Source organism: Pelodiscus sinensis, chromosome 27 (assembly GCF_052426305.1).
Source record: "Pelodiscus sinensis isolate ZL-2025 chromosome 27, ASM5242630v1, whole genome shotgun sequence".
Lineage (NCBI taxonomy): Eukaryota > Metazoa > Chordata > Testudines > Trionychidae > Pelodiscus > Pelodiscus sinensis.
The window spans coordinates 14,163,435-14,179,786 of NC_143078.1; the positions used below are offsets into that span (position 1 = coordinate 14,163,435).

General features: G+C 46.7%; 1 protein-coding gene across 6 annotated transcripts in view; it reads left to right on the forward strand.

Annotated features, from left to right (window-relative positions):
- PPP1R12B (protein phosphatase 1 regulatory subunit 12B) overlaps positions 1-16,352 on the forward strand; it is a 151,681-nt gene that overhangs the window by 72,515 nt on the left and 62,814 nt on the right. For 5 of the 6 annotated variants that reach the window (XM_075910196.2, XM_075910200.2, XM_075910194.2 and 2 more), the window contains 3 exons: positions 9,122-9,212; positions 14,364-14,528; positions 15,794-15,977. In XM_075910196.2, coding sequence (XP_075766311.2) covers positions 9,122-9,212; positions 14,364-14,528; positions 15,794-15,977 — 440 coding nt within the window. The remainder of the gene's footprint in view (positions 1-9,121; positions 9,213-14,363; positions 14,529-15,793; positions 15,978-16,352) is intronic. The other variant, XM_075910199.2, reaches the window with a different exon arrangement.

The following is a 16,352-nucleotide window of genomic DNA, read 5'->3' on the forward strand; positions in this document are numbered from 1 at the left end:
CTACTTTGTTCAGAATGTGAAAAATCCACAGCTGGCAGTCAATCGTCTAGTGCAGGCCAGGCTGTGTGTGTCTAGAAGTGCTGGGCCTGTGTCTTTCAGCTTCTGGGGAGAGTCTGGCATTTTGCTCTCTCCTGTTCTACTCTACACCCTACTCCTTAAGAGAAGTGCAAGTCTCTCAAACAAGCGTTTTTCCAATGGACAGAGAAAGTTGCCTGACATTAGGTAAACATCTCTGGCAGATACCTTCCCTGTCCTCTAATTCCAAAGGGTTCCAGAGATCTGGTTGCTAATTAAAGCGGCAGCATGTAGATGGCGAAGTTCTGTCCTATGTATTAATTGCTCAACTCAGGCCTCCTGCGTCAGTGCCGTAGGAGGAGCAGATTTTGGCAAGATGGTTGCACCTCACGATTGCCTTGTCAGGGGTCAGAACGCAAGGACTCTCCCAGCAGGAGTGCGGAAACCTAGTCTGGCTGCTCGCTCTTGAGGCTGTTTCTAGAGCCCCCTGCAAAGCAGCATGGGAATCTGGTGGCCAGAAGATTAGACCCGAAGGGTTTTTCCCCAGTGCTATTGGAGAATGCCAATCCAGCCTAAATTGAATTGCCTACACCCAGACATTTCAAATACCTGCCCCCTTTGCCTCTAGCCCCTCGGTTTTCAGGGTAGGGGAAGGTACATCCGATGACCTCTGGGGCGGAGCCAGTGCTGGGTGCAGATACTGCCAGGAGTGGAAATCAGCATGGCCACAGCAGATGTTGATGCTAATCCACAGGCTGGATGGCCCATGGAGCTGAGTCATGGGGTGGAGGCTGGCACAGGCACCCCCAAACGGGAATGCCCCACAGTTTGAACACATCTGATCTAAAGCATTCCAATTGACTAAGTCGCCTTAAGTCTTGTGGCAGTTTGTCAGGACCTGAGATACTAATTGAAGAGTCCTTAGGGCATACCGCCTGAAGTAGAAGGGAAAGGGTGTTTTCCTCCTGCAACACATTGGGTAAGCAAAGGACAGCAAAAAGTTAAAGGGTCTCTCTGTGCCGAAGTGAGTAATCACCCAGCACCTGCTGTTGAAAGCTCTTATCTGCTATGTTCTTACAGTTAATCTCTTACAGATAAAATTGTCCCTTTTTAAGAAAAGCTGCCAGTGTCGGTGGGATGACATGGGAGGGGTAGGAATTCTTTGGCGCTCTGATTTTCCATGTTCGGCCGCGGAAGGATTGCTTTTGCGTTATCGGAAACCGGGCTGCTGCTGTTTGGGAAAGGTTGAGGTGAGGGCTGGGGCGTCGCTCTAAGAGCCTGGCTTGCTGTACGAAAAGCAAGCAGATGTGCTGCTAGGCGTTCAGCCCCTGGATCGATTTGCACCAGAGTGTTCAGGGTGGGGATTGGATTTGGCACCCATTTTTTTTCCGCAGTGAAGAAACTGAATTTGGGCTGATAAGCCCAGGCTATGGGCTGGCTGGCTCGCCTAATGGCTACCTCCACGGCTTTCTAGCACCCGCAGGAATCTAGAGGAATGCTCAGGAGAAGTCGATAGCTCCAGTGTTTTCTAAGCAGTTCAGAGGGGACTGGAATAAGGGACAGAATGGCACGAAGAGCAGGTAAAATTACATTTCACTTCCAGACTTTCCCTTTACCTCTCTCTCTTACTAATCAAAGACACTGACGCACCCCCTTTGTTTTCTCAGCGTTGGCAAATGAGGCTGTCTGTGAGTTGTCCATTCAGGGTTCTTTCTCGAAACATATCTAATTTTTTTTTTAAATATATACCACATTCCCCAAAATGGCCCCTGCAGGTTAACTACGTCTTGGTGTACTCATAGGACTGTCTACAGTGAGGATAGCTGAGAATTTATTCAGCTTAAAACGGGCTGTTGGTTAAATTTGCTTTGCCTCCCAGCACCTGCTGGTAAATGCTGGTGCTCAGTAAGTAAGTTAGCTTCTCTAGAGTTTGTGTACCAGCTTTGGCATACGCGTAAGCTGCGGCAATAAAGGCGAGGTCACATCATTCATCTTGGTAAGAATGACTGTCACTAGAAGCCCGGTAGCATTGAATATTGAGTATCTTCAGCATAAAACTGAAGGCTTTGAGTAGGATAAAGACGGCAGTCTTAGCTATCCAGTGTATGTCAATCAGTTACAAGTTACAGAAACATTTGCCAGTACAGTATTAAATAAGCTTGTGAGCATGGATCTCTGGCTGGTTTAACCCCTTTTGCAGCTCGAGACCTCTGTGAAATCTCTTCCATAAGGTGGCAGCAGAGAGCTGCCTTAGCCATGTTTGCTGGGCTTTCCTTTCTGTTCCTGGCTTGTTCCATCCTCTACTCCTCGGATAACTTGTGTCCTCGTTCCGTTTGTAATTCCGCCGGGGAGATGTCTCTGTTGCTGGGCAAGGGTGCGGCTCACAGCAGACTGTGGAAGTGTTTATAACTTCAGGCCTGCTTGCTGCGCTCCGTCACCTTGCGCTCCCGGCTTTTGTTCAGGAAATGCCTTGCGCTCTGCCACGAGCGCGAGAGGGGTTTGGGCGGCTTTAACGCAACAGGGAAGCCCGTGGAGGCCACAGCATGGGCCACTCGCCCTTGCTCTGCGATTATACAGCATTGCACCTTGGGTCCTGGAGTTCAGACAACACATTGCTACCTTTAAGGGAAGCCAACCTGAAATTCGTAACTCAACTGAGCCAACTTTGCAGCTAGTGTAGCTAAACCATAGATAGACACAAAGCGAGCGTAGGGAATTCTTTCCATTCTCTGTTTACCTTGTACGTGGCAGCTCTTGTGCGTACTATTTCCCTTATGGGCATCTAATTTTTCCCTGGCTAGAAACCTCCACAGGAACCAACCTTTCCCCCCAACTCCTCCCTCCCCCCCCCAAGCATTTAAAATAGAAGATCTACAGCAAAGCTCAATTACACGTTGGATTTTTTTAAAAAGAAATCAGTCGGTTTAAGGCTCAGTTCTGCTTCAGATTTTTTCCAGGCTTCTCTATAGGGCTTAGTCAACCATCGGTTTTGGGGATTATGATGAAAGGAGACGGCCAAATTACTGAGTGTGGTTTAGTCCTTTGCACTATCAAACATTCACCGGCTGTTTCCTTGTTTCCCTTCCTGCTGTCTGAGTTAGTCCAGACTCGGTGCCACTGTTTCATTTCTTAGAGTACAGACGGATAGGGGGGCACAGTGAAGCAGTAAGAAAACACTGGATGGTTTGATAGGCAGCGAGCTCAATACACCAGCTGCTGAACAGCTGTCCGGGATTTGTAAGCATTGTGGCAAAAGAGGAGGAGGGGTAAAGGAGCACTTGTAGTTTGAGTCAATGGACTCTGATCACATGTCCTCTGAACCTTTTTTGGGGGGCAGTGGAGAGACCTTGAGTGTCAGGTACCACTAAGCATAGAGATCATTTCAGTTTTATTTCTGTTACCCATTTAATCATGTTGCAGGATGGATCATCATAGCTCATGAACTCTTACTTTTTTTTAATGTTAAGACTTTCACATACAAGTTGAAGCAGGACAACACGTCATAGACTGGCAATATTCAGTTGCTATTGTTTTGTTTAGACAAATATTGATTTTTAAAGTAATTTTAAAAATACTCATCGATTTTTGAAACTACGGATGTAATAGTATATTTGATTAACTGATACAGCAAAAACTGATCAGTGAATGCTATAGACTACACGTATCCCCTCCTCTCCACTAGTACATTTTTAGCAGGCTGGCCAGCAGCCTGGCTTAGTCCTGGCTTGCGCCAGGTCTGGCACCTACCCCTGCTGCAGGTCTGCATTTAAAGTGCATTAGGAGCCAGGCAGGCAGCTGGGCTTAGTTCCGGCTCACACTGTGTCTGGGAGGTCAGACCTCCCCCCACCCCTGGCCCGGACAGGGGATGCTGCCACCCCATGCTGCCTCTGTGTGGGGCGGCAGGCAGCTGGTCTGTGATGCAAGCTGGCTTTTAAACTGGCTCCCCTCGCAGACCAACTCCTGCCTGGTACCGCTGCTCTATTGCCTCTGATACAGAGTCAGCAGCATGGAGTGGTAGGGGCTTCTTGGGAGTAGGGCTGGAGTGCACTGGCTGCTGGTCCCGCCCCTGGGGACTACAGAATAGTTGAGTAACCGATAAGAATTCATTTAGTTAATAAACTATTCAATTAACTGATATTTAAGGTCCCTAGGTGAAACCCTGTGAGTGTGGGAAATTGAGACATTTAATGATAGTAAATGTTGAGATTGGAAAAAATTAAAGGTTTATAAATAGTTAAAACAGCCTGTCGACCTCACCGCAAAGTGTACAAACTAAATTTCCTCAATCAAAGTGTATGTCTTTAAATCATTGGCAAGTCCATTTGTGTAACAAGCCTAATTCAAAAATCTCAATCACTGGATTTTGCCTTTGTTTCCAAGCAGCATTTTTCCTCTTAGCCTATCTGTACATTTTTTTTATTACTGGTGGAAATATTTTTGTTGGTTTGTGTGTGGTGAAATTGACACTTTCCCATCTAAAATCTAATCCGTCTAAACCTAACCCTTCACCACATTCTAAACTAAGGTTAAGGCAAAATCACTAGGAACTGCAAGCAAAGAGCCTATTCAGACACCTGGGGGTACAGTAAGGTGAGGCATGCTTAGAATATTACATCCTGAAAGTTTGTCCACTTGTTCTCAGTTGTGTAAGTTGCTCCGCATCGACGGGCTCAGGCCTTTCTGATTTTTCTGCATAAACTGCTTTCCGTCCAACGCATCCCTCGCTTCTTGCTTGTCGGGTGTCCCAAACGTTCCTCAGCTGGCTCTCTGGCTACTGATGTAATCCGTATTTACACTGAGAGTGATGCATGGGACGTGCTAGTGCAAGGGTGAAATAAATGAAGCACAAAAGAGGAACACTCAGGATCTGCTTTTATGTGTGATCAGGCGAGAGGAGCCTTTTTGCTTCCTCCCCAGTAAGACTGGTTATTGATTTGCTGTCTAGTGCATAAAATATGTACCTGTATAATGGATTGTGTTTTGGGAACTGTTATCCACACTGTTCCCTACAGCGCTTGCGTCTCTTCTCCCCCCCCCCCCCCCCCCGAAGCTTGCAGGCCGTTCGTTAGCAAATGGCAAGTCTCTCCCTACCTCAAGCTTGCGGGGATAGCTGCGACAGTGCAGACTTCCACTAGTTTCCAAGGGAGACCGTGCTGGTCCTGCAGGCGTTCGCTACCTTTCCTAAAATCTCCGAGCTTGTCCTGACCTTCCAGCTGCTATGCAGGCCTGCGCTAGGAGGTAACCTCTTTATGCTTTCTCTGTGCTCTCCTGCCAGAAGGGCTCCTTTCTAGAAGGAATGATTTATTTTGCAAATGCTGCCATTTTATAAAGAATCCCTGGTTATGAAAAAGCATAGTGAGTTAGCTGCCTTGTCACAAGTCCCCTGAAGATGCTTAGCAACGTTATAAATATCTGTAAGGTGGCAGATTCCTGCTCCACTTTGCTAGCTGAAAAGATCAGCATGAAATTGCTGCATTATTCTGAATAGTGATACTGTACCTTTAGGAACAGGAACTCAAAGTGCTGGCTTTATCTGTGGGCTGAACCTTTTGTAAATTACTCAAGCTGTCTAGAGTGCAGTAACCTGTGCTGTTCATAGCCAGCCGTGTAGTGAAACACAATTCAGCTGTGGCTTCTAAGGGAAAAAATTGGCTCTCTAGGCTATCCTGTAATATTGTCTATTAAGGACATTTCAGAGTTAGCCAGCAGCTAGAAAGGTAGGATTTATGGGGAGCATGTCCCCAGTACATTGGTGGAGTTTCACGTAGAATGAGCAGCCTTGAATATAGCCTTTCTCTGTGATCACTGGCACCATTGTTGAAATGAATGGAAATCATGCACTTATTGTCTGCACAAACTGCATTATTCTTAGTATGACTGTTGCTCTGAGAACATTGGTCTGTGAACCTGCCGGGTACGGGTGGCGTTAGAAGGGCGGACCTTACACATGTGGCTGTGGTTGCATGTAGAATGCTGTACCAGTGCAGCTGTGCCGCTGCAGTGTGACTGTTGAAACGAGAATACATTTATCTTAAACGTAGGCTGTAGTGTGGACAGCCTATGTCGGCGTAACGTGTGCCACACAGGGGTGGCTTTTTCACACACCGAGCAATGCACGCTGCCTCAACACGGGTTGTGGTGTAGACCTAAGTCAAAGTTTTGAGGACTTGTGCACCCTCGGGATTGGTAACACTTTCAGGCTGACTTATCAAGTGCCCTGTGATGAGAGAGCCTGGGAGCTAAATGAAGACCCCAGTGAGGTTGAGTTTTGATCCCCACATACCTTAATATCCCTGAGGCAAAGGGCTCTTCTTCATTGCTATTTGGAATAAAAGTCTGGAACATCATGGCTGTCGTGCTGTCAGGCAGACCAGGTAGGTGTCATTATACCTTATCGGACCAGCTTGTGTTGGTGAATGAGACAAGCTTTCAAGCTGTGCAGTCACCTCCTCCAGCCAAAAATGCCTGGCTGCTGAGAGCTAGGCAGTGTATAGATCTGTGTGGCTGGAGCCTGAACGGTGCTTGTGCTGTCATGGGGTAGTAAGGAGGAAACTAACACTTAACTCAAGATCCTAAATTGCTGTATTCCACAAGCATAGAATCCTAGCACACTAGAACTGGAAGGAACCTCGTGAGGTCATCAGGTCCAGTCCCCTGCCCTCACGGCGGGACCAAGCACTATCTAAACCGTTCCTGACAGGCGTCTACCTAATCTGCTCTTAAATAACTCCAGTGATAGAGATCCCACAACCCCTACCCCCCTCCAGCGTACCCCTTGCGCTGTGTAACATGCACTAGTGTTTAGGGGTCACCTTACCCAAAGGCCTGAAGCTGGATAAAGTTGTGTAACCCCTTCCTGCAACCATTGCAAGGGAAATAATTGGCAAGAATTGGAGCAGGCACCTGGCCTGAGATGTGCTGCTGTCGATTGCCTTTCCAGGCGAGGCAGGCAGATGCCCACCAAGGGGAAAAGCTGGGAGAGCAGGGTGGAGAAGTGTTCGTATTTCAGCTTTGAAATGACCACTCGACAAAGTCATGGCTTCTGTGACGAGTGATGGAAAATGAAAACGGTCGCCTTCATTTCCAAAAGCCATCAGTCACTGCTGGGACAGCTCAGTCTTTGGGGGGGGTGGGCGTTTCAACTTGAGACTTCTTAAAGGGGCCCAGTTTCCTGAAGACGCTGAGCGCCTGTCTGCTGGAAACTAAGCCCCTTTGAGTGTTGTGTGGTGGGTGCCTAGATTCACTAGTCACTTTGATGCAGACTTAGTCCAAGATTTTCTAAATTTGGGAGTGAGAAGAAAGCTTTGCAAACTGGGCTCTCCTGCTGTCCTTTTGAGAATTCAGTTATACCTCCTACACACAACTTCCTGCTCCATGAATGCATCACCAACACATTAACACGGGATATCCAGGAAATTATTCAAAGACTTCATCCCGTCTTAGGTAGGGCTTCCCAGCAGTGACTCGTCACAGATACAGCTCTTTAGAAGACAGGCCTCTGGTGTCCTTTTTAATTCTACCCACTTCTGTGTGGGCATTCTCTCAATGCAGGTGATCACGTCATGTTTCTCAAGCACAATATATTAGACACTTTTTGCTACAGTCTTGGGTACGAATGTGGAGCATGCTGTAACTTTATGTACTTTCAAATTTTGTTGGAATGGTCCAGTTATTTTCGTTTTTAGACTTTCCATGGGACCTATGTCTTAGCGGTATGTATTTTAGTCACTTAGCAAGTCCTACTTTTTTTCCGGCACGCAGTATCTTAGGTGCTGTTCAGAGCAGTAAATGAACGCATTTACTTCAGCTCAAACGTGATTTCTGCAAGCTGCTAAATTTCACTGATGCTCTGTTGCAATTTAATTAATTGACTGTGTAACTGCTCTCTTCATACAAAGAGTTTGAAAGGTCTCTGGGTGCTGTGCAGAGCGAATGCTCCCCATTTGTGTCGAAGAGTATAGAAAATGTGTATCCTACTGTTTCTGAAATGTGATTTAGACTGCCCTTATGTCCTTCAGCTTGTCCCTTCATGCAGGGGACACCTGTCATGCCCTGAAGCAGGAAGGCTCATAAACATTCTTCAGGTCACATGTAATGGTGTTCTCATATAAACATCCAACTTTCTTTGAACTCGACTAGTGTTAATGGTCTCTAGATGTAATGAATTCCATGTGCTAACCGATGTGTAAAGTGGTTTCTTCTATCTGCTGTAAATGGGTCACCTTTCGGTATCTGAGGATCGGGTGGGGTTTATTTCAAAGTGTGTGCTGGAACCAGTTCCTCTAGTGTTCTAGCTAGCCAATGTCTCTTCAGAAGGCCCGCACTTCCATACGGGTCTGTAACAGATTTCATGTGGATAAAAATAGAACTTTAACTCCTAACTGGGCATGTCAGATCTGTGCGTAGTTGTGAAAAAGGCAAATTGAAGGCAGTGAGGGATGTGCGCTAGGGAGCAGTTGAATAGCTGAGTCAACTACATGTGTTCTCCCCCTCCCCCTTGCTCCCACCAAACTGAAGGCAGCAAGGGGTGGGAGGAAGCAGGAGTCAGTGCTGAGGGAAGCCAGCTTAAAAGGGGAGACAGAGGTGCAGCAGGGGTTAGCGAGTGGCCCCCTCCCCCTGATCCAGTAGTCGATGGAAATTCCATCGTAGTCCAAGGAAATTCCATCGACTACTTGATTTGCTGATTAATCAAAATGTAACATCCTGCTGGTGCACACTAGGGATTTGTTCACCTCTAAACTCTGATGGTAAATGAGGTTACACTTGTTTTAGTCAAGTATCAAGACATGCTGGAGATCGGGGGTGACGGATCCCAGACCGTATGCAGTGTGCCTTTTTAATGGAGTTGTCTTGTACAGGGTAGCACAGGATGCCTCTAGCAGGTTAACCTTTCAGACGTCTTCACTGGACGATACTACAGCGAATGTGGCAGCTGCAGCAATCGGCCAGGTGCCCTAAACGTCAGTGTGCCCTAAAACAGGCGCAGGAGGGGTCCTTCCCTTGACCGCACTAAGCCAGAGTAGTGCGTGCATGGAACAGGATGGGGGCTGTCATTGCTGGGAGACACGCAGTGTCTGATTTTATGTTGTGTTCCTTACTCTTTCAGGTCGTATCTGACTCCCGTGCGGGATGAGGAAGCAGAGTCCCTAAGGAAGGCCCGATCCAGACAGGCCCGCCAGACTCGTAGGTCTACACAGGTGAGGAGCTGGCATTTAATGGGCAGGGGTAACTTGTGGTGCTATTCCATCGCTGTGCCCCCCTCGGGGAGATGTGTTGGGGCCTATAAAAGGTGCCAGGGCAGCTCTACAGTCCTTTGATCAAAGAAGTCTTGAAATATAATAAATTAGCATCATTCTTTCCTCCGCTGTGCCCCTGGTTCTCGGTTGCGTCAAGAGACGAAGCACGTATTTAAATGCACTTCATCTCAGCCTTGGGACCAGACTCTTTTGGCTGCACCATGGTCACCAACAGAATTTTGTTGTTCAAACTTTCTGTAACTTATTTTAATGCTTTCCCCTTGGAGCTGCCAGGCTCTGCCTTCTGGACACCATTCTATCTTGTGTGACCTTAAAATTGGAATGATGGGCAGGGGCCAGAAATTGAAGTGTGGGCTTTAAAGTCTGATTTGGGCAATGCAATTCCGATTTTCCTGAGTTAACTGGAAGCTCTTAAGGGGTAGATTCAGGTTTCCTCTGCTTGTATAGCACTGAGCATATCCTCACTTATTCCCTAAGTCCGTAGTGTGGCATCTGTGTTCCTTGGTTTGTGTGCTGCTCTGGTCTGCCTCCTTCCTGAAGTCCTACTTCTGTCATGCCCTAGCTAGCTAATGGGGAGAGAGGCTTGTCTCCCTCTGGAGAACAGGCAGCCAGAGCAGATGAGCAACACCCTCCTTGATTTTGTTCATATCTCTTGTAACTAGCAAAAGAGCAAACGTAACTGTGCTGCTTCTAAACACCTGCATGCTGTCACCACCTTGGGTCTCAAAGCCCTTTGCAGGCATAGTGTCTCTCAAACAATACACAAGGGTCATTTAATCTGCTGAAACGCAGCCACCTATAGGGTAAACCATGGCATTGTTTGGACAGCCAGCAGGAATGTTACCCAGTTCGGAATAGAAAACAGGAAATCTGTATCGTTTTAAACATCAGGAAAAATTGGCTTGGCAGATTGCTGTTCTCCAAGTCCAAACATGGCTGGAGACAGATGTTGGTTTTCCAGGGTGCCTCAGGAGCTCTCTAAAGACATAACAGTGTTTGTTACAAATACTGATTGTCTTGGTTTGACATGATTACAACCAGACTGTAAAAATATACCCCAGGCTGACATCTGGTATACGTGCTCACCATTCAAACCCTTTTCCTCCAAACTTCTTTAAAAACAAGCTGTGTATTTGAGCTACGCAAGTGCCAGAGAAGAGCATGTGCTGAAGATGGCGTCTGTATGTACATATTGGTTTAATGCCTCGGGGCTGGGAGTGTGTGGGGATTGCAAGAATTCGGGCAGAGGCTTGGGTTTGTGAGGGGCTCAGGGCAGGAGGCTGGGGCTGCTGAGGGGTGCAGGAATAAGGTTTGGGGGAAGAGGGGCTTGGGGCAGGAGGTGTGGGGGTGCAGGAGTCAGAAGTGAGGGGTAAGGGGCTGAGGGTGGGTGGGCAGGAGTCAGGATTCATGGAATCATAGAATACTAGGACTGGAAGGGACCTCAAGGGGTCATGGAGTCCAGTTCCCTGCCCTCATGGCAGGACCCAATACTGTCTAGACCATCCCTGATAGACATTTATCCAACCTGCTCTTAAATATCTCCAGTGATGGGGATTCCACAACCTCCCTGGGCAATTTATTCCAGTGTTTAACCACCCTGGCAGTTAGGAAGCTTTTCCTAATGACCAACCTAAACCTCCCATGCTGCAGTTTAAGCCCGTTGCTTCTTGTCCTGTCCTCAGCAGCCAAGGAGAACAATTCTCCCTCATCCTTGTGACACTCTTTAGATACCTGAAAACCTGCTATCATGTCCCCTCTGTTTTCTCCTTTCCAAACTAAACAAGCCCAATTCATTCAGTCTTCCTTCATAGGTCATGTTCTCTAGACCTTTCATCATTCTCATTGCTCTTCTCTGGACCTTCTCCAATTTCTCCACATCTTTCTTGTACTGGACAAAATACTTCAATTGAGGCTTAATCCGCGCAGAGTAGAGCGGAAGAATGACTCCTTGTGTCTTGCTCACCACACTCCTGTTAATGCATCCCAGAATTATGTTTGCTTTTTTGCAACAGTGTCACACGGTTAACTCAGATTTATCTTGTGGCCCACTATAACCCCTAGATCCCTTTCTGCCATACTCCTTCCTAGACAGTCGCTTCCCATTCTGTATGTGTGAAACTCATTGTTCCTTCCTACGTGGAGCACTTTGCATTTGTCCTTATTCAACTTCATCCTATTGACCTCAGACCATTTCTCCAGTTTGTCCAGATTATCTTGAATTATGACCCTATCCTCCAAAGCAGTTGTAACCCCTCCCAGCATGGTGGTATCTGCAAACTTAATAAGCATCCTCTCCATGCCAATATCTAAATAGTTGATGAAGATATTGAACAGAACCTGTCCCAGAACAGACCCCTGCGGAACCCCACTTGTTACTCTTTTCCAGCAGGATTGTGAACCGTTAATAACTACTCTGGGAATAGTTATTCAGCCAGTTATGCACCTATCTTATAGTAGCCCCATCTAAGTTGTATTTGCCTAGTTCATTGATAAGAATATCATGTGAGACCGTTTCAGATGCCTTACAAAAGCCTAGATATACCACATCCACCGCTTTTCCCTTATCCACAATACTCATTTTCCTATCAAAGAAAGATATTAGATTGGTTTGACATGATTTGTCCGTTACAAATTTATGCTGCCGGTTACCTATCACCTTATCTTCCAGGTGTCGTGCAGATGAATTCCTTAACTACTTGCTCCATTATCTTGCCTGGCACAGAAGTTAAACTGACTGGTCTGTCGTTTCCTGTGTTGTTCTTGTTTCCCTTTTTATAGGTGGGCCCTAGATTTGCCCTTTTCCAGTCTTCTGGAATCTTTCCTGTGTTCCATGATTTTTCAAAGATGCTTGCTAAAGGCTCAGATACCTCCTCTATCAGCTCCTTGAGTATTCTAGGATGCATTTCATCATGCCCTGGAGACTTGCACACATCTAACTTTTCTAAGTGATTTTTAACTTGTTCTTTTTTATTTTAACTTCTAAGCCTACTCCCTTCTCACTAGCATTCACTACGTCAGGTGTTCCTTCATCATCAGGCTTCTTGGTGAAGACCAAAACAAATAAGTCATTAAGCACCTCTGCCACTTCCAAGTTTCTTGTTACTGTTTCTTCCTCCTCACTGAGCAGTGGGCCGCGGACAGGGGGCTGCTCAGGTGTCAGGTAACTGTTACCCTGTAAATATCACCCCTAATCTCATTGTCCTGGTACCACCAACTCCTGGCCTTGCTTTATGTTGTTAGAGGAAGCTGCCTACCAAATTTGGGGGCCCTCACTCGTTAGTTGGCTTTGTTGAACAAACAGACTCAGACAGACGGACAGCCAGGAAGACACACAAACTCCCTCAAATATATAGTAGATGGGGCAAGAGGCCTCTGTGGGCATTAAGAGGAGTTGTGGTAGGCACTGTGAACAAGTGGTACCTGCCTTGAACTTGTTGTCTAGCTAACGGGAAGGGTTGTCAGGGGTACGAAGCACCTAACAAACCAGGGTGTGTAACCTATCCTTTAAATCGGCTTCCGTACCTAATGACTGGAAGGTAGCCAACGTGACACCAATATTTAAAAAGGGCTCTAGAGGCGATCCTGGCAATTACAGACTGGTAAGTCCTAACTTAAGTACTGGGCAAATTAGTCGAAACAATAGTAAAGAATAAAATTATGAAGCATGTAGAAGAACATAATTTGTTGGACAAAAGTCAACATGGTTTCTGTAAAGGGAAATGCTGTCTTACTAATCTATTAAAGTTCTTTGAAGGGGTTAACAAACATGCGGACAAGGGAGATCCAGTAGATATAGTTTACTTAGATTTTCAGAAAGCCTTTGACAAGGTCCCTCACCAAAGGCTCTTGTGTAAATTATATGGCCATAGGATAAGAGGGAAGGTCCTTTCTTGGATTGAGAACTGGTTAAAAGACAGGAAACAAAGGGTAGGAATAAATGGTAAATTTTCAGATTGGAGAGGGGTAGCTAGTGGTGTCCCCCAAGGGTCAGTCCTGGGACCAATCCTTTTCAACTTATTCATAAATGACCTGGAGAAAGGGGTAAGCAGTGAGGTAGTAAAGTTTGCAGATGATACCAAACTGTTTAGGATAGTCAAGACAGAAGCAGATTGTGAGGGACTCCAAAAAGATCTCACCAAACTGAGTGATTGGGCAACATAATGGCAAATGAAATTTAATGTGGATAAGTGTAAAGTAATGCACATCGGGAAAAATAACCCCAACTACACGTACAGTATGATGGGGGCTAATTTGGCTATGACAAATCAGGAAAGAGATCTTGGAGTTATCGTGGACAGTTCTCTGAAAACTTCCACACAGTGTGCAGCGGCGGTCAAAAAGGCAAATAGGATGCTAGGAATTATTAAGAAAGGGATAGAAAATAAGACCCAGAATATCTTACTGCCCCTGTATAAAACTATGGTACGCCCACATCTTGAATACTGTGTACAGATGTGGTCTCCTCACCTCAAAAAAGATATTTTGGCCTTGGAAAGGGTTCAGAAAAGGGCAACTAAAATGATTAGGGGTTTGGAACGGGTCCCATATGAGGAGAGGTTAAAGCGACTGGGACTTTTCAGTTTAGAAAAGAGGAGACTGAGGGGGGATATGATAGAGGTCTATAAAATCATGAGTGGTGTGGAGAGGGCTGATAAAGAAAAGTTATTTATTAGTTCCCTAAATAGAAGAACTAGGGGACACCAAATTAAATTAATGGGTAGCAGGTTTAAAACTAATAAAAGAAAGTTCTTCTTCACACAGAGTGTAGTCAACCTGTGGAACTCCTTGCCAGAGGAGGCTGTGAAGGCTAGGACTATAATAGAATTTAAAGAGAAGCTAGATAATTTCATGGAGGTTAGGTCCATAAAAGGCTATTAGCCAGGGGATAAAATGGTGTCCTTGGCCTCTGTCAGAGGCTGGAGAGGGATGGCAGGAGACAAATCACTTGATCATTGTCTTCGGGCCACCCCTTCTGGGGCACCTGGTGCTGGCCACTGTCGGCAGACAGGCTACTGGGCTAGATGGACCTTTGGTCCGACCCAGTACGGCCGTTCTTATGTTCTTAACTGATGAGGTCTTCCTGCTTCCCAGGGTGTAACGCTCACAGACCTGCAGGAGGCTGAACGAACCTTCAGCCGGTCTCGAGGGGAACGGCAAGCGCAGGAGCAACCCAGTGAGAAACCTGAGTGTGCTGAGGACAGCGGTGAGAAGCAGGAGGAGACCCGGCCCTGGTGGAATAGAAACCAGGACGAGGAGGTAATCTATCTTTCCTTACTAGCCACTGCTTCAGAGTTCAGTGGGTCAGGACAACTGAGATCGGGTCAAATTCTTCTGACTGTCTCCTGGTGGAATTGCAGGTAGGAGGGTTAGTACAGTCAGAAATGGCCCAGGCCTGATGAATCCAGACGTATGGGTGCTTGAAAATGAAGCCATCGTCTTGCCGTGCTGTGGCTTCGCGAGTGCTTTGTTCTCTACTTGACACATCGCTTGTCAGACACAATAAATCATTTAAGTAGCAATTCCATGGAACGCGAAGGCCGATTAAAGAAGAATTCCACCCCTCTGGCAATAGGCATCAGGACTGCGGCCAGGCCCTAATGCTCCTTTGCCGGTGTTGTGGAGTTGGTGGATTCAGGTAATGAGGGCTGTGGGGCAGGAGGGATAGAGGAAATCTCCTCCTAGCTCGTCCTCTCCCCGGGCATGCTGGTGATTTGGATCGCTTATTGCAAAAGGAACACCCCGCTGGAGCGAAGTCCAATGAAAAGCATGAGACTCATTGTATACATAAGATGTGGAACCCTTTCTACAGAACCTCACCATTGACTTGATTTCCTATGCAAAGGGGAGAGTGGAATTAACTAAGCCTATTACGTAACTGGTAATCGTCTCACTGGCAATGTACATGGAAGCTGATAACAGCCACGTGATAGTAAAAGGAGCCTCACTCCAGCATCTCTTTGGTAGATATTGGAAGCCTCTGTGATACCTAATCTTCTCTCTGGAATACTCTATGGTAGTTCTACTAATCATTTTCTATAGCCCAGATTGTGTTTTCACACTTCTATGCCTCATCCCACTGCAAACCGCATCCTCTGGTGATGTTCTCCTAAACCTCTGCAGGAGTGAGATCACAGCACTGGACAAAACTTATTCCACACTAATGGCGATTGATATAGAATGGTCCTGTCATCTTTGCCCCCTTCAGCTTCAGGACAGTTAGTTTCTGTGAAGGACACCTGCTAGTCTTCACAGCCTGGATCAAGCAGGGCAGATATTTGGTCTTCAGCTGTTTTCTTTGTGGCTGCGCAAGCCAGAATGACTGGTTTTCTCTTCTTACACCTATGACAGCCAGATGGATTACATTTTATGCTCTTTTCATAATCCATGTGGCAAGGTGTGGATTAAACCATTGGCCAGCACTGAGAGGGGCTGTAAACTCCGAGTGATTACATCCTTTGGCTAAAGTCCAGTCTTCTCCTCAGTACCTTTTTGCTAACCTTTATTTATGGCTCTGTTTACAGTCTGTCTATCGGCGATTAAGGTGCCCGGTACAAACAGACAAACCCACGACACCTGTATCTCCCTCTACGTCAACCCCTTCTCTTTACACAAGCTCTCAGCTGGCCCGGACAAGCCGGGCTCTGGGCCCTGACTCGGTGAACCCAGAAGACTTCCAAAGCACAGCCACGGAGATGGAGAAAAATGGTACGTACCTTATCAAACGAAAAGGCAGCCCTAGTATTCCAGGCCAGGGTACTCGGTGTCCACAAACTTAATCTCAGGCATTTCCTGCTTTTCTAGCTGGAGACTCCTATGGGGGGCGAGCAGCTTTGTGTGTAACCAGAATGCCTGGAACGGGCATCGAAGCCCCGTGTGGAGTGGTCCATTTTATTGTCTTGCAGACAAGAGTAAGAGGTAGTGGCTTGTCCTCTCCTCATCTGCTTAGAGGGGCCATGCGGATCCTCCCTCAGCGCTGCTAAGCTAATGCTCCACATAGTGTTTGGAGCTATGCAGAAGAGCGGGCAGTCTCCTTCTGGACTCTTCTACAGTAGGGGATCGGGGGCCACTGACCTAGAAGAT